The 24,103-nt window shown below is 43.1% G+C and overlaps 1 protein-coding gene across 22 annotated transcripts in view; it reads right to left on the bottom strand.

Annotated features, from left to right (window-relative positions):
• Nucleotides 1–23,893, bottom strand: part of LOC135519439 (muscleblind-like protein 2a) — a 35,680-nt gene extending 11,787 nt beyond the window's left edge. For 4 of the 22 annotated variants that reach the window (XM_064944658.1, XM_064944665.1, XM_064944667.1 and 1 more), the window contains exons 1-4: nt 23,371–23,891; nt 18,492–19,285; nt 383–568; nt 67–291 (exon numbers count right to left, since the gene is read on the bottom strand). In XM_064944658.1, the coding sequence (XP_064800730.1) occupies nt 67–291; nt 383–568; nt 18,492–18,665 (585 nt within the window). In that variant the 5' untranslated portion in view covers nt 18,666–19,285; nt 23,371–23,891. Of the gene's footprint in view, nt 1–66; nt 292–382; nt 569–18,491; nt 19,286–23,370 lie in introns of all 22 variants that reach the window. The other 18 variants (XM_064944659.1, XM_064944670.1, XM_064944655.1 and 15 more) reach the window with 14 other exon arrangements.
• Between the last annotated feature and the right edge of the window lie 210 nt (nt 23,894–24,103).

Here is a 24,103-nt window from a genome sequence, read left to right as displayed (position 1 = left end):
ATATATACAGCATATATCAGACAATAATATGTCCTTGATCTTGTTTGTGTGAAAGTGACTCGATACCTCCAGTTTGTCGGTGCGCAGCAGCTTCTGTGAGGGGGAAGAGGAGGACGAGTTGGAGCTCTGGATTGTGACACCGGGGCTTCCAGGGACCATCACTGGGGTACTGGGGAGCATCTCGGTGGGCATCAGGCTCATCCCATGGCTCATAGAGGTCATGGGTGTAAGATATGGAGAGTAGCTGAGACCAGGGCTTGTACCAAGCCCCTGGTTCATATTGAACGTAGGCTGTGAAATAGAAGGGACAACAGTCAGTAAAAACACTACTACACACCTGAAATGAAGGATCTGAGTTTTGTGTATAATAAACTGTACTTACTACTGAATATGAGTAACTTACTACAGGCTGCATGCTCGTGCCTGGGATCATGAAGTGCATCTGCTGGGCCAGCATGGCTGCTGCCGTCTTCTGCTGGATGAGGTTGTTGCGGCCGTTAATCTCTAGCTGGGTTTTTAAATGCGAAGGTGGATGAAGGTACTTACAGTTTTCTCTTGAACATCGACCCTAGAGTAAGAACACAAAAAAAGCCAACTATTAGATAAAGAAAAATTCCCTGAACCTTTTACTGCAGTGGGCTAAATCAGGGTCACACAAGTGTTCCTAGGTAGTCTTAAACAAATCTACTTTGAAACAAAAGTATACACCTCTCACACATGGTTATGGGCTTAAAAAAAGAAGACATCTGTACCATGTCAAATATAGAGTTCAAATGTATTACATTTTGAGTTTGCGTCCCAATATTACACTTCATATACATCACAGAAGACTGAAATATAACAAAATTGTTTGACATAGAAATACCAGATTTTCAGCTTAAAAAAAAATCTTTGTTAATTATGAAAAATATTAATAACATTCCCCCCATGAGGCCACTAGGTCATTTGACTGCAGGAAAGGGCTACCCTAAGCCTAACATGAGTATGCACAGGTTTATTTGATTATAAATATGTAGGCCTATTCTTCATAAATGAAGCATTAATACTGGACAGGGTCACTAGAATTCATTGACAACCAAGGAAAGCATCAAAGACATCCAGTACAAAATGACACAAAAGACCACTGCTGGAAGGAACATGGCCTTCATGAAAGTTTCTTCTTGAGGGTCAACAATTTCCATGTCCTGACCGTGCATTACCCCACTCCTCTCAGACCAAGACCATTCAGCTCACAGGACAGGACACCGCGATAACAGGGGAACACAATCACGGTGACATGAATCACGCCTTCACACTCAATATCTTTTTCTGTGGGGACAGGTAGTGAGGTCGTTTTGATCATGCTATTGTTATGGCATAGAGGCAGTACGATTGACGGAGAGGATAACATTGTTCCCTATGACAAAAGCACACAGGGGATGGATGCCCGCAGTGTAATGGAACAGAAAACTGTTTGAAACACTTTTTTGTCAGAAGTGCTTCATAAATGCTTCTATGATCAGGAGGTAATCCACAGACACACTATGAGTCATTTATGAGAATAATAACGTACAAAGTTGATAGATAGGCCAAAACATTAAATTGAGCAGGAAATCAGTGCCTACAGCCTACACATTAAGAGGTGGTCACTGATCAAGTAAGCCTAGTAGTAGGCTCGTGTTCAATAGGCTAATTTTACCTAATGAAGGATGGTTGTGTAGGATGATGAACAGAGGACAAGAAAGCTAGCTGTGACCCATTGCACTATTGCTAACTAGCCATAGGCTTTAAACCTACCAGCTAAAAGAGGCTTACGGGAAAAGCTGAATGGCCAGAAAATGTCTCTGAGCTTGCCAATGTAGGGAATCTCTTCACACTGACATCCCATCCTCTTTGTTATGGAACAGTAGAATCCAAAGTCCATTCACAACAATTTAGATGTCAGCCTGATAGCGTCCTCTACTCCGCTCTGCTCACTTGACCCGGCAGTGATTTTTAGCCCGACCTCAAACCCATTGCAAAAAAAAAAATTCACACAAGTAGAGTAGCTCACTTCTGAGTAGCAGGGACCTGAAATAGACAGCAATCTGAACTTGAATTACACTAAAGAATATTTTGCTGGCAAATCATTAAAGCAGTGATATCACTGTCAGTCAAAAGAGTGAATTAATGAGAGATTAGCTGTCTATGTCCTACATATTCAAATGAGGAAATCCTTCAATAATTCATGTCAATGGAACTAATTTCATAAACAGATTAGAGCTACTGAACTCATTTGTGACTCTCCCCTGAGATTTATATCAATTATTACCAGGGAACGCCCATATGGACTGCCACATAAGGGAATGACAAACCCTTTTGGAAAGTTGCCATATATCAAAGTCAGGGTGTGGATCAGGGTTAAAGTCGAGCTATTGCGTAATGCAATTTGGCCTGACCTCTTTGCCTACCAGTCCTGATCGATTGTGGCTCCCAGACGAGATCATTCGAATAACAACATTTAGCTAAAGTAAAACACAGCATAGTCTACTGCAAACTCTGCATTTCCTGTGCTAACTGAGTCATGCTGCTTATTCAATGAATGGGAAGCAGACAGTGCTTTTGTCAGCTTTCGCTGTGGACACACACACACACACACACACACACACACACACACACACACACACACACACACACACACACACACACACACACACACACACACACACACACACACACACACACACACACACACACACACACACTTCCATTATATCAATGGAAGTCTATTCCACATTAATGAGACGCAGATGAACTGTTTATTCAGCCAACAAAAGAGCTAAAACACAGTTCTGTGTTCTTCATTAACAAAGGTTCCAAGTCCTTTAGGGATGCATGAGTTCAAATTGGCTTTCTTACCCAGGCCCCTCATCTACGTGTCTTCCATTCATGGCAAATGAGAGGGTCTGAATTATTTAGAGATGTGAAGAGCATACATGCAGCTGTGACAAACAACACAGGCTCCCTGTTCACCGCTCACAAAACACAGCCATGCATCTAGTCTCTGAAGAAGAGATAATGTCATCAGTTTGACAAATAGGATTTTTTAATCACTCACACCCACAGCATCTTCAATAGATACTTTTGAACAATCAGTATAAACGGAGTAGGCAGGTACACTTAAAGAGATCTGTGGAACTACAACCATTAGCCCAATTCCTTCGCCTTGAAGGTAGGTACAGTAATAGCCTTTATTCCTAGGTGCACAACTCAAAAAGAGCTTTAGTCTGTACTCTGGCCTGTCCCAGATAGCTCATGTTATCTATCAACTTAAGGCTCTATTTAAGCCACAATATCCTGATACCCCAGCCTTGTACTCAGTTCTTTCTGCTGGCTGCTATAAGGTTCTGGTCGCCCCAGACATCCTGGAGTCTGATGCCAGGCCAGGAAGCTGGCAAAGTGGTAACAATTGCTTTCTGACAAGAGAGCAGAACCCACACACTGGTCTCTTATCTGCGCTTAAAGGAGCGTAATATCCTTCTCAGGTGTGAGAGGATGATAGTTGTTCCTTGGCCAGAATTGGAGACCGCCAGACATCAGAATGGTTTAAGGTTTACAGAGAGCTGCAGGTAGCCTAGCTCGAAGTGTTGGGTTTAAGTCTCGAATCACAGGTTAGGCTATTTCAGAGGCTATTTCACGTGACAACATTTAACGACAGTAACCTATATGAAGACTAGAAATTATCCCAACAAAATAGTGAGACATAGAAATGGGATCTACACTTATACTCTTTGTGCAATTCACAATCAGCAGTTAGAATGTTCTATGGCTCTATAGAGTAATGGGCTGATTCATTAGCGTAGCACTTAAATGAAGGAAAATGCTTTGTGTCGGTGTAACGTTCCGTTTCGAACGCAGCCAGAGGAGGTGTGAATACTGCAGCAGGATAAAAGGATCATTGTTCAGTGAGTGTTAAATGCCTCATGGGAATGGTTGTGGTGGGAGAGCTGCATTTTGTCCTCCAAGCATGTGGAGTCGTTTGGTTGAGAGCTCATCGATGTGTCAGGTAGCCTAAGTTGACACAATGAGAAACAATAATGGGAAATCCTCCACTGGCTCCATAAGTTCTGTTTATATCCGTTTGTGGGACACTTATCTGGAGCTGATCGGATTTATATTTAATAAAAGACAACATTTGGGACAACATTTCAAAGTCAACATGTAGGCCTATTTAGAATGGTCTGTGTTTCACTTTCACAATCTCTCTCACATGGCTACTCCTTGTCAATAAACACACAGCCTCAGACCATTCATTGTTTACTTACCTCATATTCCCCGGGGTAATTAAGTAGCCCATTTGTGTCTCCTCTAATAATCCTACAGATGGGCTATAACAAAAACTGCTGAGAAACTAGAAATTAATATGCTAATATACATAGCTGAGCTGTTGTCTCTTAAGCCTGGCTTTCCACTGCAGCGAGAGTGCTAATTCCAAACACACACACACACACACACACACACACACACACACACACACACACACACACACACACACACGCACTCTCCCCTTTCCCTCCTCCTGTTTTCCTGCTCTCCCACATCATATCATCTGCAGTGAGCTCCTGCAGCTAGGCCACACGCTCACCCACCCAGCTCTCACACTAACCCAATACTGCACAGCCCACAGCCTAACCCACATCAGGGGGGGGCAAAGGCCCACAGCGCACTGTGTGCCACTTCAGCAAACATCAACAGCAACCTACACCACCAACTGCCATACACCGTAATGTAAAAGAGCACGAGAGGCTCTTGCTGCTTCACTGAATCTGATCTTGAGCTGCAGAGCAGCTTCCTATCAGCTATTCTCTGGCTGCTATAGCCCTGCTCAGCTCCAGCTCTCTCTCCAGGTGGTAGTGGTGAGGGCTTTGATGTCATGAACAGGATGCTGGATGAGCCTGGAATGTGAAAACCGTGTGAGTGTAGCACCTGAACCAACAATCACCAACTGTTCATACTCACATGCATGAAGGCATCTGCACTCTTAAAAACCCTGAAGGGTTCTGCGGCTGTCCCCACAGGAGAACCCTTGGAAGAACCCTTTTGGTTCCACATAGAATCCTTTTCACATAGGGTTCTACATGGAACCAAAAAGAGTCTACCTGGAACCAAAAAGGGTTCTCCTATGGGGACAGCCGCAGAATGCACAACATGCTGGCTTGTGGAGTCTAAATATGGTTCCAACTCCTCACTAATCAGCCAGATGTTGAACCCATTATTTACACTTGAACTTAGGATATGTCCATTCTCATTGTGGTTTAATGTAATGAAAGGTCTGGTATAATTTTCAGCTTTTCTGAAGAAGGCATATTGATCCTCTGAGTGCCTAAAACGAACATCTTACCATAAACTATTTTACACACATAGAGTGGAGAGTGGAATAGGCACAATGTTATCCAAGATCCATTTACAAGTGTGTGTGCCGTATTCCTTTCCAAGAAATGCTTTAATTGACACGAATAATATTGACGTGAATATACATTATTCAGGTTAAGAGGAAATGTTGAATCAATAATCAGTGCTTAGGCTAGTAGGGAGTATAAATAACCAATGATAATGACGTTAGCAGCACAGAAAGGTCTTTAGGAGACGCATGCAAATGGTAAGCATACCATACTAGCCTATAGATTTATGTAAATTGAGTGAGTATAGGGAACAGAGGAGGTACTGTCGATGTCTGGGGGAATTCTGGGTCTGAAGCCATTAGGCTTAATACTCTAGTGTTTTCATCTGTACAATGCATGGCCTTTCATGGCATTTAGATCTTCTGCTCATGTATTTCCTGGTCCTCAACACACTAAAAGGGAGCACATGGTTCTATGGGGCACGGCAGGCTCAGCTGCTGTTTAAACACTAACAAAACTGCCGTGAATGAGGGGGGAATACAGGAAATCAGAAATAATGACCCTGGGTGATGAACAGGAGCATCAATTCACTTTACTTCTCAAAGGAAGGTGGAGCAGGTGCCGACTGCTGAGGGAACGGGGTGAATAGGGGTGTGGGTGTGATGTAGCCCCCCCTCATTAGAAGAAAGGAGTGTAGAGATCTCATGTACTGTAGCTCTGATCTCTTCATGAGGTGTAGAGTAGTTCTCTCTGCCCGTCTTTGGTTCTGTTACTTTCACCTGGTGGGTTGGTGTGACAGCCGTGTTCCTACTGTGAAATGTTAAGCATTGGTGGAGTTCCATTCCCTTTCACACGTGGACTCGACCCCTGGTCCACCCCCCTGTTGGCCTTGGCTCTAGCCCTCAATGCACAGCTGTTCTAGAAGAATGGCAATGGTGGAGGCCTTCTTAATACAAGAGGGCAGTGCTGGATTTACAGGGGTAGAAAAAACTTATAAAAGTTATACCACTGTTTAGAAATAATTCCAGCTCTATTAACAGAATAGGATTTACACCGGCTTTAGAGAATTTAATTTCACAATGATGCATTATTCATGTTTCACCCACCTAATGCCAAAGTCACCCTTAATATGAGGCAGATGTTCAGTGATCAATTTACATAATATAATATTAATATGTCATATCACACATTGTCTCAGGTTACATTGTGAGAGGAGAATAAATAGTTGCCTTCAATGTTAGGCTATTTGGAAGAGATATCACAGAATAACAAGAGAAGATTTGATGTTTTCCATTGGAGTAGCCTAAACCCTCCACATCAAAAACAGGAAACACAATACATGATCTACCGGCTAATAAAAGTACAAGCTCACGAAACAGAGTGGCCATTTTTGTGATGTACTGTATCTGGTGGCAGCTCGGTTCATAAATCTTTGTTAGAGCGGCAGCAGACATGGAGCGGATAAATTAGACTAATCCCAGTATAACAGCATGTGCTGTGCTATGCTGGCCACCCCACCCACACACTGAATGTTAAACACCACGCAATAAACAAAACAGCCCGAAATGCTGGGGAGTGGCCTGAGCACAAAAGATACAATTCATATTTGCTCCTCAGTACTGTTTGGGATACAGGTTAAGGGGATTAAAAGTGATTCTGAGGACAGTGTGTGTTTTGTCTTTTTGACATGTTATAAGCCTATAAGCTTTTGTCCCGTACCCAGAAGCAGAATAAACATTTGTATTGCTCACCATACTTCACCATTCTGGTGTCAGCCTTGTTTAACCACCTGAAACATGAAGTCTTCAAGTCTCATTTCCTCCCAAATGTGTCAGGAGGGAATTAGGACTAGATTCAGTTTCACACTCTGAGCTATGTTGACAGCCATTCAGTAGGCATGGAATGCGTGTTCCATTAATATTCCTGCTGCTGCTTTCAATATCTCTCAGGGATGTCATCTAGGGCTGATTGATATGGCCAAAAAAATAATATTTCGAGTTTTTCAAAATTATGGTCAATTTACGATATAATGCTTTCTCTAAATAATCTTTATTGTACAATTAAAATATAAAATACACTGCATGTAAAACAATCAGCAATAATGTAATGAATTTAGAACTTGTGAAATTATAAGCAAAATATAGCCTTCCACAATAATAAGACCTACTGATATTTTAATTATTTCATCAAAATAGTTTAACCTGCTTTAAAAAAAAAAATCCATGATCTGGATTTTAAGTTAGTCTATGAAAATGCCCTTTTTGTTACAAATTTAACCAGAACCACGCATAATGCACTTTCACTAATAATGACTAACTTCTTGTAGCGTTCTCTGGAGTGATGAATTACGCTTCACCATCTGGCAGTCCGACGGACTAATCTGGATTTGGTGGATGCCAAGAGAACGCTACCTGCCCCAATGCATAGTGCCAACTGTAAAGTTTGTTGGTGGAAGAATAATGGTCTGGGCTGTTTTAATGGTTCAGGCCCCTTAGTTCCAGTGAGGGGAAATCTTAATGCTATAGCATACAATGACATTCTAGATGATTCTGTGCTTCCAACATTTTGGCAACAGTTTGGGGAAGGCCCTTTTCTGTTTCAACGTGACAATGCAAAGCGAGGTCCATACAGATATGGTTTGTCGAGATCGGTGTGGAAGAACTTGACTGGCCTGCACAGACCTCAACCCCATCGAACACATTTTGGATGAATTGGAAGGCCGACTGCAAGCCAGGCCTAATCGCCCAACATCAGTGCCCGACCTCACTAACGCTCTTGTGGCTGAATGGAAGCAAGTCCCTGCAGCATTGTTCCAACATCTAGTGGAAGGTATTCACAGAAGAGTGGAGGCTGTTGTAGAAGGGACCAACTCCATATTAATACCCATGATTTACCCATGATTTTGGAATGAGTTGTTCGATGAGCAGGCAAGCAGGTGTCCACATACTTTTGGGCATGTGGTGTATTTCAAGTTTAGCAAACTTGGATCTATTTGCTAGTTAACAAGGCAGAACAGTTAAATTGTTATGAACACACCCTTCTCTCCAATTCCAATTGTTTGTACAGCGTGCTAGCCTATCCACTTTGTTCAGATGTTGAAATCAAGTGACCTACTTTATTTCTCAGAATGAGAATGAGTTGCCAATTGCTTATACAATTGTGTTTTATGCTTATTGCACATTTATAAAACACAGACTAGACAGCGAGTATAGCGGTACGTGGTATCGCAATGCCATTCGCCAGAATTAATGTTCATTGATACTCCTGTTTTAGTAGGGTCCGTGCAATCCGGGATTATTGGGATGTCACTACCCCATTGAAGTTGACATTTAAAATGGTTAAGGTTAGGGTTAAGTAAGTGTTATGGTTAAGATAAGGTTGGGTTTTTGGGCAGGGATGTGCCAAGGATCCAGGAATTGCAATGACCATTTTAGTAGGCTCTGCTCTTCGCACAATCTGAGGAATTGAGACATAAAAAGGGTATAGTTAAAGTTTTTATCTGTATCAAAAGAGGTCTTAGGTGATGGACACCCCCACCTTGGTGGTGTAGAGCAATGTTGGAATTTTTAAGACAATTTTCTACAATTCTACAAATTGGAGCTCCATGGAGCTGAGAAATGTTTGAGGTTTTAAAGCACATTTCCTGCAAATCTACATATTTTGCCATGGAGCTAAGAGAAGAGAAAAAAATGTTATAAAACAAATTTTCTGAAATTCTATACATTTTGCCATAGCTCATGCTATGTTATTTTGCTCAAATATAATATCAAAATCTATACTGCTAAATGTATTGTTTTTGGAATTTTCAATTCTCCCTGACTTTTGGTGATTGTTTTGATAGTTCTCAAAGATGATATTATTTAAAACTATATCTGCATTATCTTTTCTACATAATTTATAGCAGGTTTCAATCATTTAAGTCAACATTGAAAGCATCCCCCCAAATATATATATTTTTACACTGTTTGGACTTAGGCGAACTGAAAAAACTCTTAGGCGGCCAGTCCAAGGATTTCAATGGCAGAATAATCCCTGAATTAGAAAGGTTCTCCTCTACTACAGTAAAATAATGTATCAATGTGTTTCAGTGTCCTATATGACGATTCTGTCAACAAATGGGGCGGGTCAATGCAATAGTCCGCTGGCCATTTGATTAATTGTTCAGCAGTCTTATGGCTTGAGGGTAAAAGCTGTTAAGGAGCCTTTTGGTCCTAGACTTGGAGCTCCGGTACCGCTTGCCGTGCGGTAGCAGAGAAAACAGTCTATGACTTGGGTGACTGGAGTCTCTGACAATTTTATGGGCTTTCCTCTGACACCGCCAAATATGTAGGTCCTAGATTGCATGAAGCTTGGCCCCAGTGATCTACTGGGCCATACGTACTACCCTCTGTAGCACCTTATGATCAGATGCTGAGCAGTTGCCATACCAGGTGGTGATGCCACCGGTCAGGATGCTCTCAATGGTGCAGCTGTAGAACTTTTGGAGGATCTGGGGACCCATGCCAAATCTTTTCAGTCTCCTGAGGGGGAAAGGTGTTGTCGTGCCATCTTCACGGCTGTCTTGGTGTGTTTGGACCATGATAGATTGTTGGTGATGTGGACACCAAGGAACTTGAAACTCTCGACCCGCTCCACTGCAGCCCCGTTGATGTTAATGGGGGCCTGTTCGGCCTGCATTTTCCTGTAGTCCACAATCAGCTCCTTTGTCTTGCTCACATTGATGGAGAGCTTGTTGTCCTGGCACCATACTGCCAGTTCTCTGACCTCCTCCCTATAGGCTGTCTCATTGTTGTCGGAAGTCCAGGATCCAGTTGCAGAGGGAGGTGTTTAGTCCCAGGGTCCTTAGCTTAGTGATGAGCTTTGTGGGCACAATGGTGTTGAACGCTGTGCTGTAGTCATTGAACAGCATTCTCAAATACTGCCCTTCGCTTCCTTGGGCACAATGACTACTATGGAGCTTATTAAGGAGTTAACTCATAGGCTGTCTGCCATCCCTGAGAACCCTGCTTACCTCCTCCGGAGAGATGTTCTGGAGATCCTGGTACCTGTCGGGGCTTTCTTTCTCAGTGCTCGCTTATTTTTGAGCTACAGCCATCTTTGTTCCCTTCGGACCGATCGAAGATAGCGTGTGTTATTACGCTAATGTCGGGAAAGGCGCTCTCCTGGGCTACGGCTGTTTGGGAGGAACAATCCACCCTCTGTTGTCATCTGGAGGAATTCATGGTGGAGGTGAGAAAGGTATTTGAGTCTCTGGAATTCGGGAGCGAGGCGGCCAGTAAACCTCTTGATTTAACTCAACTCCCATAGTGTGGCAGACTACGAGGTTGATTTTCGCTCGTTGGCCACCAAGAGTTCCTGGAATCCGGAGTCTCTCTTCGATACCTTTCTTCACAGATTATCCGAGGTGGTGAAGGATGAGGTCGGAGAATTGCAGTTGGATCTTGACTCCCTCATCACCCTCACCATTAAAATTGATGGACGCTTAAGGGAACGTAGGAGTGAGAGGAGGCCTGGCCTCGGCTATGGCTCGCTCACTTTTAAAGGAATCCGGAAGTTCCTGAAGGCAGTTTTCCCGAGAGGATTAGAAGCCACCTGAGCTCCCTCGTGAATTATCAACGATGGTTGAGTTGGATTCTCCTGAGCCTATGCAATTAGGAAGGGCTAGGTTATCGGTTGGGTAACGCTCACGTAGGTTGAATTCCAACTGTTGTCTGTACTGTGGAGGGGCAGGACATTACATACCTACCTGCTCTGTTAGGAAACCTTTGTGTCTGGTGGGTACAAGTACTTTGGTGAGTCAGACTGGGAGTTCCCTAATTCCCATCACCCGCACACCTTTCTTTGTGCTTGTGCTGTGGGGAGACCAATCTAAGTCTCTGAGTGCTTATTGACTCTGGGGTGGATGAAAGTTTTATGCATACTACTATTGCTTCTGAGCTCGGTATTCCCATTCAACCGCTCTCGGTTCCCATGGATGCCAGTGCACTGGACGGCCGCTCAATAGGTGGAGTCACGGATTTCCAGTAACCACAGTGAGACCATACAGTTCCTCCTCATTGCATCTCCCTATGTTCCTGTTGTCTTGGGATTTAACTGGCTTCAAACACATAACCCTGTTATTGACTGGACCACAAGCTCCATCATGGGTTGGAGCCCATTTTGCCATTCCCACTGTCTTCAAGCAGCACAGCCTTTCCCCAGACGTCTACCTCAGGGCGTCAGCAAGGCTTTGGATGTTTCTGTAATTTCCACTGAGTACCAGTGGGATCTTCACTCAGGCACCACACCACCTCGGGGTCGACTATATTATCTATACGGGCCGGAGACCAAGACTATGGAGGAGTACATAGAGGAGTCTCTGGCTACTGGGGCTGTCTGTCCGTCTGCATCTCCTGCAGACGCAGGGTTTTTCTTTGTGGAGAAGAAGGACAAGACCCTGTGTCAGTGCATTGACTACCGGGGACTGAATGACATTACTGTCAAAAATCGTTACCCACTACCACTTTGGCATTTGAACCTCTCCAGGGGGCCACCATTTTTCCCAAGTTGGACCTTCGGAATGCCTACCACCTGGTTCAGATACACGAAGGGGATGAGTGGAAGACAGCCTTCAACCGTTTGGACTCACCAACACCCCTGCTGTCTTTCAGGCTTTGGTAAACAATGTGCTCCGGGACATGCTCAACCGTTTTGTGTTCGTCTACCTTGATGACATCGTTTTTTTCCCGGTCTACCCAAGAACATGTTCTACACGGGCAGGCCCTTCAGCGCCTCCTGGAGAACCAACTGTTTGTGAAAGCTGAGAAGTGTGAGTTCCACCGCTCTACAATCGCTTTTCTAGGATATGTCATTGCTGAGGGTAATGTCCAGATGGATCCTGGAACGGTGAAAGCAGTGGTGGATTGGCATCAACCTACGTCCAGGGTGCAGTTGCAACGTTTCCTAGGATTTGCAAACTTCATTCGGGTTTACAGCACCCTGACGGCGCTCCTCTCGGCACTCACTTCTCCCAAAGTACCGTTCAGAGGGTCTCCTGCTGTCAACAAAGCCTTTGTGGACCTGAAGCATCGGTTCACAACAGCACCCATCCTCATCCATCCGGATCGCATCAATTTGTGGTTGAGGTGGATGTTGGAGTTGGGGGTATCCTGCCCCAGCGATCTGCCCAGGACCAAAAGCTTCATCCCCGTGCCCTTCCTGTCTCATCGTCTCAATTCTGCAGAGAGGAACTACGATGTAGGCAACCGAGAACTCCTGGTGGTCAAGATGGCATTGGAAGAGTGGAGGCACTGGCTGGAAGGAGCAGAACAGCCATTCTTGGTCTGGACTGACCATAAAAATCTGGAATATCTCCTTACAGCAAGCGCCTTAACTCCAGGCAGGCCCGGTGGACTCTGTTGTTTACCAGATTCAACTTCACCATTATCTACCGCCCATGGTCCAAAAATGTGAAGCCTGACACTCTCTCTCACCTATACAGTTCCTCTGCCACACCCTCGGTCACCGAAACCATTCTCCCCAACTCATGCCTAGCAACCACTGTGAATTGGGGTATTGAGACCCTGGTTCACAAGGCAAAATGCTCCCAGCCTTGACATGAAAGGGGCCCGGCTAACCGGTTGTTTGTCCCCAACTCAGTCGGTCCCGGGTCCTGGAATGGGATCATTCTTCCAGGCTAACCTGTCATCCTGGTTCCCACCGTACCCTAGCCTTCCCTCGACAACGTTTTTGGTGGCCCACAATGGTTCCTGACGTCTCTGCCTTCGTTGCCGCATGCACGGTGTGCGCCCACAACAAGACTCCATGGCAAGTTCCTTCTGGCCTTCTTCAGCCACTACCGGTCCCTCCTCATCCCTGGTCCCATATCTCTCTGGACTTTGTCACTGGGCTTCCCCCATCTGATGGCAACACCGTAATTCTGACAGTGGTGGATCTGTTTTCTAAGGCCGCTCATTTCATCCCTCTCCCTAAACTACCCTCTGTCAAGGAAGGCCCAGCTCATGGTGCAGCACGTCTTCCAGATCCATGGTCTCCCAGTGGACATGGTTTCCGACCGGGGTCCTCAATTCTCATCTCAGTTTTGGAAGGCGTTCTGACCTCTTATTGGGGCATCGGCCAGTCTATCCTCCGGATTCCATCACCAATCGAACGGACAATTGGAGCGAGCAAATCAGGACCTGGAGACCACCTTAAGATGCCTGGTCTCAACTAGAGGTTGACCGATTAATTAGGGCTGATTTCAAGTTTTCATAACAATCGTAAATTGGACGCTGATTTTTCTTTTTACACCTTTATTTAACAAGGCAAGTCAGTTAAGAACACATTCTTATTTTCAATGACGGCCTAGGAACGGTGGGTTAACTGCCTTGTTCAGGGGCAGAACGATTCAATCTTACGGTTAACTAGTCCAACTAGTCCAACGCTCTAACCACCTGCCTCACGAGGAGCCTGCCTGTTACGCAAATGCAGTAAGAAGCCAAGGTAAGTTGCTCGCTAGCAATAAACTTATCTTGTAAAAAACAATCAATCAATCATAATCACTAGTTATAACTACACATGGTTGATGATATTACTAGTTTATCTAGCGTGTCCTGCGTTGCATTTAATCGATGCGGTGCGCATTCGCGAAAAAGGACTGTCGTTGCTCCAATGTGTACCTAACCATAAACATAAATGCCCTTCTTAAAATCAATACACAGAAGTCCAGGTTAGCAGGCAATATTAACCAGGTGAAATTGTGTCACTTCTCTTGCGTTCATTGCACGCAGAGTCAGGGTATATGCAACAGTTTGGGCCACTTGGCTCATTGCAAACTAATTTGCCAGAATATTACGTAAATATGACATAACATCGAAGGTTGTGCAATGTAACAGCAATATTTAGACTTTGGGATGCCATCCGTTAGATAAAATACAGAACGGTTCCGTATTTCACTGAAAGAATAAACGTTTTGTTTTGAAAATGATAGTTTCTGGATTCGACCATATTAATGATCTGAGGCTCGTATTTCTGTGTGTTATTATGTTATGATTAAGTCAATGATTTGAGCAGTCTGACTGAGCGATGGTAGGCACCAGCAGGCTCGTAAGCATTCATTCAAACAGCACTTTCGTGCGTTTTGCCAGCTGCTCTTCACTGTGCTTCAAGCATTGAGCTGTTTATGACTTCAAGCCTATCAACTGTCGAGATTAGGCTGATGTAACCGATGTGAAATGGCTAGCTAGTTAGCGGGTTGCGCGCTAATAGCGTTTCAAACGTTACTCGCTCTGAGACTTGGAGTAGTTGTTCCCCTTGCTCTGCATGGGTAACGCTGCTTTGAGGGTGGCTGTTGTCGATGTGTTCCTGGTTCGAGCCCAGGTAGGAGCGAGGAAAGGGATGGAAGCTATACTGTTACACTGGCAACACTAAAGTGCCTATAAAAACATCCAATAGTCAAAGGTATATGAAATACAAATCGTATAGAGAGAAATAGTCCTATAATTATAATTGTTTTCCCCAGTGTATTTATCCCTGTGTTTCCTGTCTCTCTGTGCCAGTTCGTCTTGTATGTTCCCAAGTCAACCAGCATTTTTTCCCCTTCCCCTGCTTTTTGCTATTCTCCTTTTCCTAATCCTCCCGGTTTTGACCCTTGCCTGTTTCTGGACTGTACCCACCTGCCTGACTGTTCTGCCTGCCTTGACAATGAGCCTGTCTGCCACTCTGTACCTCCTGGACTCTGAACTGGTTTTGACCTTTTGCCTGTCCACGACCATTCTCTTGCCTACTCCTTTTGGATCATTAAACATCTTAAACTCCAACCATCTGCCTCCTGTGTCTGCATCTGGGTCTCGCCTTGTGTAATGATAAAGTGTGAAAAATATATATTTTTGCTCACGTATGATGGGGGTCCCTGGGTCGCCGGTTTGCCTGGGAGGGGGTCCATGGGCAAGAAAAGGTTGAAAACCCCTGCAGTTGACAATGAACGCATGGCCTAGATTTCATGTTTCCAGAAAGTGCCATAGCTAGGCTATTTGGCATATGGTGATTACACCTAGTAGGCTAAACATGTAGGCTAACCTAGGTAAGGCCCAACGAATTAAGTATCCATCCAACTGAATTTGATATTTCCTACTCACTGCCTTTGCATCAAGTGGTGATAATGTAGTGCTGAGCTGAGCTCCTAATCAGCTGAGCTCCTAATCATATGTGATAGCCCACATAATGTCTCACCCTACTTCTCTGTAAGCTAGGAAGCTATTGAGCTTAGCTCCAGGCATCAGCAGCACTGTTCTCTTCACTGCTCTCTCTGTCTTCAGAGGCTTCCTCTGACCCAGCTTCAGCACAGTCTCCTGGGACCAGCCCACAGGAAACAGCTCCTCTCAGCCATATCATGAATGACAGCCAAGCCCCAGCCAGTCAGCCAACACAGCAGTGTTGGTTTAGGCCGAGAGCAGTGGGAGAGACAGGGCCTGACGCCCATCCCTATTTCTGGGGAGGAAATCGGCAGGTCAGTAAGGCAAAGGACAGCTTCTCATGCAGACGATTCGGATAAGATGGGGGAAATCTGTGGACAACACAATTTTCTGTCTGCCTTTCCTCGTCAATTTGCAGCCAGTCATGAGAAAGTAGTTACTGTCATGCATTTGTTGCTGCTGGGGAAAGTGGAATCACATGCACAAAATGAGGTTAGGCATGTTAGGGCAGGAGGGTGAATCAGGAGAACAGACCTGTGACATGCATAAGAGATGCTGCCTCACCAGTTGTTCAGACTTAAGCCTAAGCTCCAGTCAGTGTTTTATTGAAACAGTTCACCTCCAAAAGTACTTTAGCTAGAGGTTGATAAGGGGTACTTATGAAAACAACAGAACAAATCCACAAGCTGAACAAACACGGTTTTTGTTCATATGATATTACATCAAAACTGTAAAAGTGGGCCAACATGGCTAGCCTATCATTCAGTTTACTAAAGAACACATCAATATGTTTTAGGGAAAATGTGGGCTAAATCACAGCGGAAACCACTGTCAAAGTTGAGCCAATAGGAATGTCAGTTACAGACAACACTCGAGGAACTCTTCTTAGACAAGAGGCTATTCAGCAGAACGAATCGTGACATAATCACATGACTGAGGCATTTGTATATTTTCTAACCAGTCTCTTCCCATCCCCCTTCCATCAGCTAACAACAGAGCCTCTCTCATTCTCTCTCCTGCGTGCTCTGAACAGTCCATATAGAAATCATAGGCCTACATGTTTTAGGCTGAGATGTATCACTTAATATCATCACAGATAGTGGTTGATGCAAGCACATGGAAATCCTGATTATGAATCAATATTTCACTTGAACTGCAGCAGGAAATCAATTCACCTTAGAAATGAACAAGTTAGCATGCATTACAGTATCCCCTTTCAGGACAGAGGCTGGACAGACACAGTTGCTATAGTGATGTGTAGAACAGAAGTGATGACATTGAGCCTAGTGTCATTAAAATCAGTTGAAGTGCAGTCTATGAAACCCTATAGTCTAAAAAAACCTCATTACAAGAGCAACTGTGACATAACAATAGAGACAATATTGGGTGAAATGAAGCGTGTGTGGGTGGGTTGAGCCAGAGAGGATTTTAATCCTGTTTGCCGAGGGCATTAATGTATCCTAGCCCACCACAATATTTCAGAATAAACAACTGAAAAGTTAAGCAAATCATTTATTTTTGGAGCAAGAGTATTACACTCAATATACTGCCCCTAGTTGTAAAGCCTCTTCCACATTCACCTCAAACTAAAATCCATTGCATGTCTCTGTTCTGAAGGAACCTATGAGTCTTGAGCAGCCTTTCCCCCCCAGGTTCTAATCACCAGCCTCGTGGTGTGATGGCTCCAGTCTCCGAGGGCCCAGTAAGTAGGCTAAGACATTAGATGCATGGTTGGTAGATACAAGCCTTGGAGGACAAGCAGCTCAATGACTGCACTGTTCTGGAAGGAGCTTGGGCAACAGTGTGTGACTCTTTCTAAGATTAATGGCTGGGCAACTAGTGAGGCCCTAAATGTCCTGCCATCCATAGCAATAACAAAAAGTAACTTGCAACACTATCGCCGTCTCCATTAACGGCTTGAGGTGAAAATTCAATGGGCAAAATCAAAAGCAACCCATTTTCACCCACTCAATAAAGGACTCAAACCTATAGAGGCACTTTGGAAAAATAGGTTCTTTGTATCAATTCCTCTTGATGGTTGTCGGAGCACCAGCCTTGACCGATAGGGACCAGGCCCTTTGGCCAGCTGAGATAAGGAGATGATTAAACATAAGAATAATCCATGGGGGGAGGGGCAGTGAGAGCTTCTCTGTGGATTAACCCAGGCCCAGCCACAGACAGCCAGGGCCACTGAGGTGAGAGGGAGAATGCATCAGCAGTAATCCCACTGGAAGCCAGCACTAGGCTATAGTTTATATACACCCCATGGGGGATGTCAATTGTAGATTAGAATAAACAGAAAAAAACAGTACCTGGCACTGGGATGTCTAGTGGGAATTAAACAGTGGGAATTAGCATTAAACAATGCTACCTAATATACCTAATATACCTAATATAATGTTTACATACCCTACATTATTCATCTCATATGTATACGTATATACTGTACTCTATATCATCTACTGCATCTTTATGTAATACATGTATCACTAGCCACTTTAACTATGCCACTTTGTTTACATACTCATCTCATGTATATACTGTACTCGATACCATCTACTGTATCTTGCCTATGCTGCTCTGTACCATCACTCATTCATATATCTTTATGTACATATTCTTTATCCCCTAACACTTGTGTGTATAAGACAGTAGTTTTGGAATTGTTAGTTAGATTACTTGTTGGTTATTACTGCATTGTCGGAACTAGATGCACAAGCATTTCGCTGCATTTGCATTAACATCTGCTAACCATGTGTATGTGACAAATAAAATTTGATTTGATTTGGGATGAGAGAAATCGCAAACTGCAGAGGTTTTCTGTCTCTATTTCCTAACAATAAACAATTTAGTATCTCTTTATCTGTGTTGGCTCCTAGGTCGGCCTAACACAGTTCTCCCAGCACACAAGGCAAAGAATCATGAATCTAACAGAAGAATGGTGCATGACATTGCTTACCTTTAGCGAGTCAAAGCAGGCAATAACTCTTCCGTTTTCAACCTGGCAGCTCTTTGGTGGGTGTGCAAATTTGCATTCCTCATCACTCCGTGAGCAAGTTCCTCTCTGAAACTGCCGACAAACTTCCAATGTCAGCCATTTTGTGTCTCTTATCGAAGATATATTCAGAGCCATGTTAAGAGGTTCCAATTGAACGCTGCAAGTTCAATATATCGGTTGACTCTAACTCAAAAATGGCCTCACGTAAAAAAGTTCACAACTTTTGGCTCTGTTTTATTTGTGTTTGAAAAGTTCTCAAATCATGTAGCAACTAGACAGGCCCTCGCATCATAAACCGGGAGGAAGGCTAATCGATTAATGATCAATCACTCATCAATCAGATTGCACCTATGGCAGACCTCTGAAAAGGTTGAGGGGCTTGCTCTGTGACACCCCCAAGTGTCTCTCCTCCTCCACTGACAAGAACACTCTCAACAATAGTATTTCAAGGCAATGGAGCGCGTTGATAGAATATTAACGAAGATGTGCTTGGTATTGACTTTGCCAACTTCTAATTTGTCAGCTCTTTGTGCTTTGACAGTTCTCCTCTCCACAATAATGCTTTCCTCTTGGATTTCTTAGTCACTGGAGTTGTTCAGAAATGAATTGGAGGCTACTGAAGATTTGCAGCTGAGGTATCCCCTGTCACAGCTCAGACCTGGCCTTAAAGGGAGCGTTGGCTTTCCATGCACATATGGACCACAGAGCAGGTTCAAGTTGGAGATGTTGTCTGAAAGGCACTTTCTGTTGGTGATCTGGAAGATAGGAAAGAGTTAGGTTAGCCTAGTTCTTTTATAAATAATGTATGTTAGTGCTCTTGTTATTACTATACTATTAGCCTACTTTCATTTTATACTGCTCGAGTTGCTATGGGCTCTTTTCACAAACTGAGGCATGGCAACAGCATAGCTTGGGTTAAAAATATCATGATGAATTGTGTCAAGCAATCAAATGTGTTTTAAAAAATGATGTAGGCTACTCTATGATAGGACCATACAGTATGAGTAAACCACCTCCATTACATCCCATCTAATGGACATACACATCCATCTATATGAACAAAATAATTGTGAAAATCATAAAAAAATAATCATCCACTCAAGGCAGGATCTAATTTCCTTTTCTCCCAAAGGACTTTTGACTTCTATGGAAAGATACGTAATGAATAGGCTAATATCAATTGAGACCTTTTGCAATTAGCCTAGTCCTAACTCATGTTCAGATCTGGTAAAAGGCAAGCCCATTTGGGGAAAGTGAATACAAAAAGGTGTATGAAATGTAATTTGTCCTCCTGAAATAATACCTGTCAACTCTACATATCAATTGCACAATACCATTAATGACATAATTACAGTCGACATCAGTTAGTCTACAATAAGAGCTAAATAAACAGGATGAGTAGAGGGAGGCATGCAAATTTGCAAACGCCAAAATTACATAAGGGCTATTCTTAAAAGGCTTACTATGTCGGACAATATAATATGATCCTTAATGACAGCCTGGGTAAATGTGCGTCTAGGATAACGCTGATGAGGCATGATAGATTATAGGACACAGGTAGGGAGGTGCCTATAACACTCCTGTGACCTCTCCATTAGTCCAGTTCCCCCCTCAAACTGCTACACTGTCATTTGAGGTGGTGGGGTATTGTTCCCGTGGGATATTGTTGGCCTACGCCATAGTCCTGTGCTAAAATCCTATGAGCTAGGCTATTGCAAATGTCAGCCTGTGACGTGGGCCTGTGTCTTAATCGACAGCCACCCGCACAGCAGCCTTCTTCCTACAATCAGAGTGATATATTTGACTGATTAATGCTTCTGACCTTGAATCTGTATTCGGCCTTCGGTTTATGAAATTTTAATTCCATGCACTCTATGTTCGGCACTGTATTTATCCCCGGACAGCCTTTCTATTCAGACAGACAAGTCCAATACGACCACATTATAAATATGCATGGCGGGAGCCAGAGCTGCTGGGGGTACACTAGGAGAAGGACCCCAAACAGTGTGAAGGCCTTGGGGACTGAGTCTAATAATAACATGCAGCGATATCAATTTTGTTGACATCCTGGATGGAAGGACAGAATTCAATTTTAGCCTCAATGTCAGCATGATGCAATGTGGCATTCAACAATTGAAGGGGGACAGAGAGGTTAAGCCTACAGTACAGGGCATGTCTGCCATTCATTTTTACATTGTCCTACACCCACATTTCTGACTCTATTATGTAAGCTTAGACTACTGAATGCATTGTATTACGCTACATCATAAACAAAGGGTTGAAGATAAATTAAATTGATACCTAGGCTACCTACAAGTCCAGTTAATGACTAAAGTGCAGCAACAATATCGTTTAAATTCTAGCTGATGGCCTTGGGGGAAAAAGTAGGACATCACGTCAAAGAAAAAAAAAACAATTTAATTCAACATCCTTTTCTCCAAGGTCAGAAATGCATGTAATTGGGGTAATTGTGATGTCTGGTACTTTGTGAAGCAACTTTAAATAACTTGTAATTAATAAATTAGAAGGTAAACTTGCACATCTCTCATGAGAGGTATTATTCTATTGTAAACAGGAGTCCTACAATCTTCTGTATTTTCTGTATAAATTTCGTAAAAGTGAGCATGGTTTTGTTGTTATTGGCAAAACATATCAGGGCAACAGAAATATAGAAATGCAACACTATCACTCAATAGTTTGCCCTTTAGCTTAGTGTGGGAGGCTCTGTACTGCAACACTTGTGAATTCAGTAACAAGGTTGTCAATGTGAGAGAGAGAGAGAGAGAGAGAGAGAGAGAGAGAGAGAGAGAGAGAGAGAGAGAGAGAGAGAGAGAGAGAGAGAGAGAGAGAGAGAGAGAGAGAGAGAGAGAGACTCATCCTGTTTTGCAGTAGCCCTGGTTTTGATTCTTGTTTATACTTATTCCCTATAAATCAGTTATATGCCCTAAAGGCAGCTGTAAAATGCAAATTAAGGGAGAGCCTTGAATAATCCCATGGCCCAGAGGAGGTTACTTTGGTGAAAAAATAGCCTACATTTCCTACAGACTGAACTCATCATGAAAATGTTGTTTCCAATTTGACATGTGAGAGGTCTTGGCAAATGTATCATTACTTTCGTTAAGGGAGTTAAATTATTAGCTGTGTATACAAATGAAAATAGGTCTAGGTCAATCTATAGATGCGGTAAAGAGGTCAACGGAACTCGACCAAAACAGTGGAAATGCCATGGAAATGCATGGGAGAAAGATGCCGTGAGGGGAAAGATGCCGAATCTCAATACCCCCCCTGCAAAATTAGCCTACATTTAGGTTATTGTTTATATATGTTATATTATACTGTGATTAAATTACGATTCATTGTTCCAAACATATTGCTCACCATATCTCTTCTGCAGAAGGACAAGAGAGAGCCTTGAGAGAACAAGTTTTGATCAGTCATGGAATTAAATGTGCTGAAAACAAATTGGCTATATATTTAAAAAAGATCAAGGACAAGCTATGAAGGAAAAATAATGGAGTACAACCAACTAGCACAAAAATAATATTGCAATATTGTCAAAAAGATACAATAAATCATTCCAAAAAATATCCTGATATGTAACTGTATGGCCTTTTTCCTGTATCTCTACCTCGTTATCGCATCTATGGATTCATGGCCTAGTTTGGTCAGTGTTAACCCTGACATTCTGTTTTGTTCGCCTGGGATGAACAACCAGCTCTAGGGCCTAACAGTTACACAGGTTACTATTGTAAACTATCCAGCTTTCAGCCATGGGCAATGCAAGCAGCAATTTATTGAATCAGAAAGCATATGCACTTCATATTCTAATAGTCTTCAACTACCAACTGAACTGGCACGACCTTAATTATCTTCTTCATGTTAGTTACTAAGGCTCAATTTGCGCTGCTGTATGAGAAAATCTGCAGTACTTATCTACAGCAGTCTCGCCACCAGTGAGACCAAACAAATGTGAGAGGAAAATAGATCCTTCCTATCAGTGTGCGCTGTAATTTAGTTGGGATTCAGGGGGGAAAAAACATGTAGCCTATAACTTCCAAAACAGTTGGGAATAGCACAGGCTGGAACTACTGGTTTTGAGTCAAAATAGAAAAAGAAATGGTTATTCATGCAGGGCTGTAAAGTATGGAATTGAATGTTGCAACGTTAATATGGAACATACAACATAAACATTTCATAGCCTAGCTTCAAAAATGTGTCAATAGGATAGTACAGAAGAAAACTGTCCCCGGGCCCAAACTCAAACTTTGAATTGGGAAGGGGGATTAGGAAGACCTTTCCATTTTTCTATTTGTGACAGACCCTCTCAAGTTACTTTCCTTGGTGTTTTTTTTATGTGTTAGATTTGATGAAGAGTTAACACCTGGTGCATCAGAGAATAAATCATGGTTATGAGATGTTGGCCCCCAGTCCTCCAGAGCCATGTACTTAAAGAAAACACTCTTATGAACCTTGTGCAAACACACACACTTTTGGAAGTCATTCAGACATACGACAGACAGACGGGGTAAGTGGTGAAACGCCACAGGAAATTGCAGAGCAGGCGTAAAGGGAGCACCTTGTTCTTTGCTGGCAGTGTGGGAGAAGTAAACTCTCAACATTAGCCAGCTAAATGTACATATTAAAGAGGAACAGCCAACCAAAAGCAAATAGAAGAAGCAGTAACTGCAAGAGGAGCATGATCAGTGAAGCAGATTCTAACCACCTCTACGAGTGAAGTCCCCTATCTCTCCCTCTCACCGCATGGTATGCAGCATAATGCAGCAAATTCCTTTATGAACTAGTCAGGAAACAGAGCAGCCAAGGGAAAAAATCCTCTTACCTCATGCAGTGCTGGAGCTCCTCAGTCTCTCTAACATCCACCACAGAGTCTGTGTAGGTAGTCCGACTTCTTCTAATTACTTTCTGTCTAAAGATAATCACCATGTGTATATTTTTCATTCCCTTCTCAGTGCTGTGTGCTCAGGCCCATGCCTAGACAGGGATTTTCTTTCCACGACAGTGGAGGAAAAGACTGTCTGCTTAACTCTCTAGCTGAAACATTTCCAGCCACCCCCTTCCTGCCTGCTCCTCCGCCTCCAGGAAGACCCTCCCAGCCCTCTCTGGCCAATAGCAGATCAGGCACGGATTTGCTGTGTACTGGCTGCAAAGCTCAGACAGACAGACAACCAGGCTAGCTGCAGATACTCTAATGCAAACCTGCATGCTCTGCTATTTCAGATCATCTTGACCCAAGTCTTAACATAATTCCTCCTTTGGTTTGGAATTATTATTGTTCACTGTTATAAACAAATTAATATAATCATGTACAGATGAACAAAATAGTGGAAGTGTAATAACACATAAGAGCCTACTTTCTCCACTATGCTGTCTCGAGAGGACAAAAATTGTTATAATGATTGCACTGAAAATTGCATAAAGATAAGCAAACAATTTGACATTACACATTATGAAAACAAGCTAGCTATCTTTCTCTCTATTTAACCTGTTTCTTTAAAAATAAGGTATCACAATAAAGGTCGTTCCCCCTTCTTTGAATCTGAATTTAAAAAAGC

Source organism: Oncorhynchus masou, chromosome 29, assembly GCF_036934945.1.
Source record: "Oncorhynchus masou masou isolate Uvic2021 chromosome 29, UVic_Omas_1.1, whole genome shotgun sequence".
NCBI classification, from domain to species: Eukaryota; Metazoa; Chordata; class Actinopteri; order Salmoniformes; family Salmonidae; genus Oncorhynchus; species Oncorhynchus masou.
Note: the sequence above shows the minus strand (reverse complement) of the source record. Positions and strands in the feature narration are given on the sequence as shown.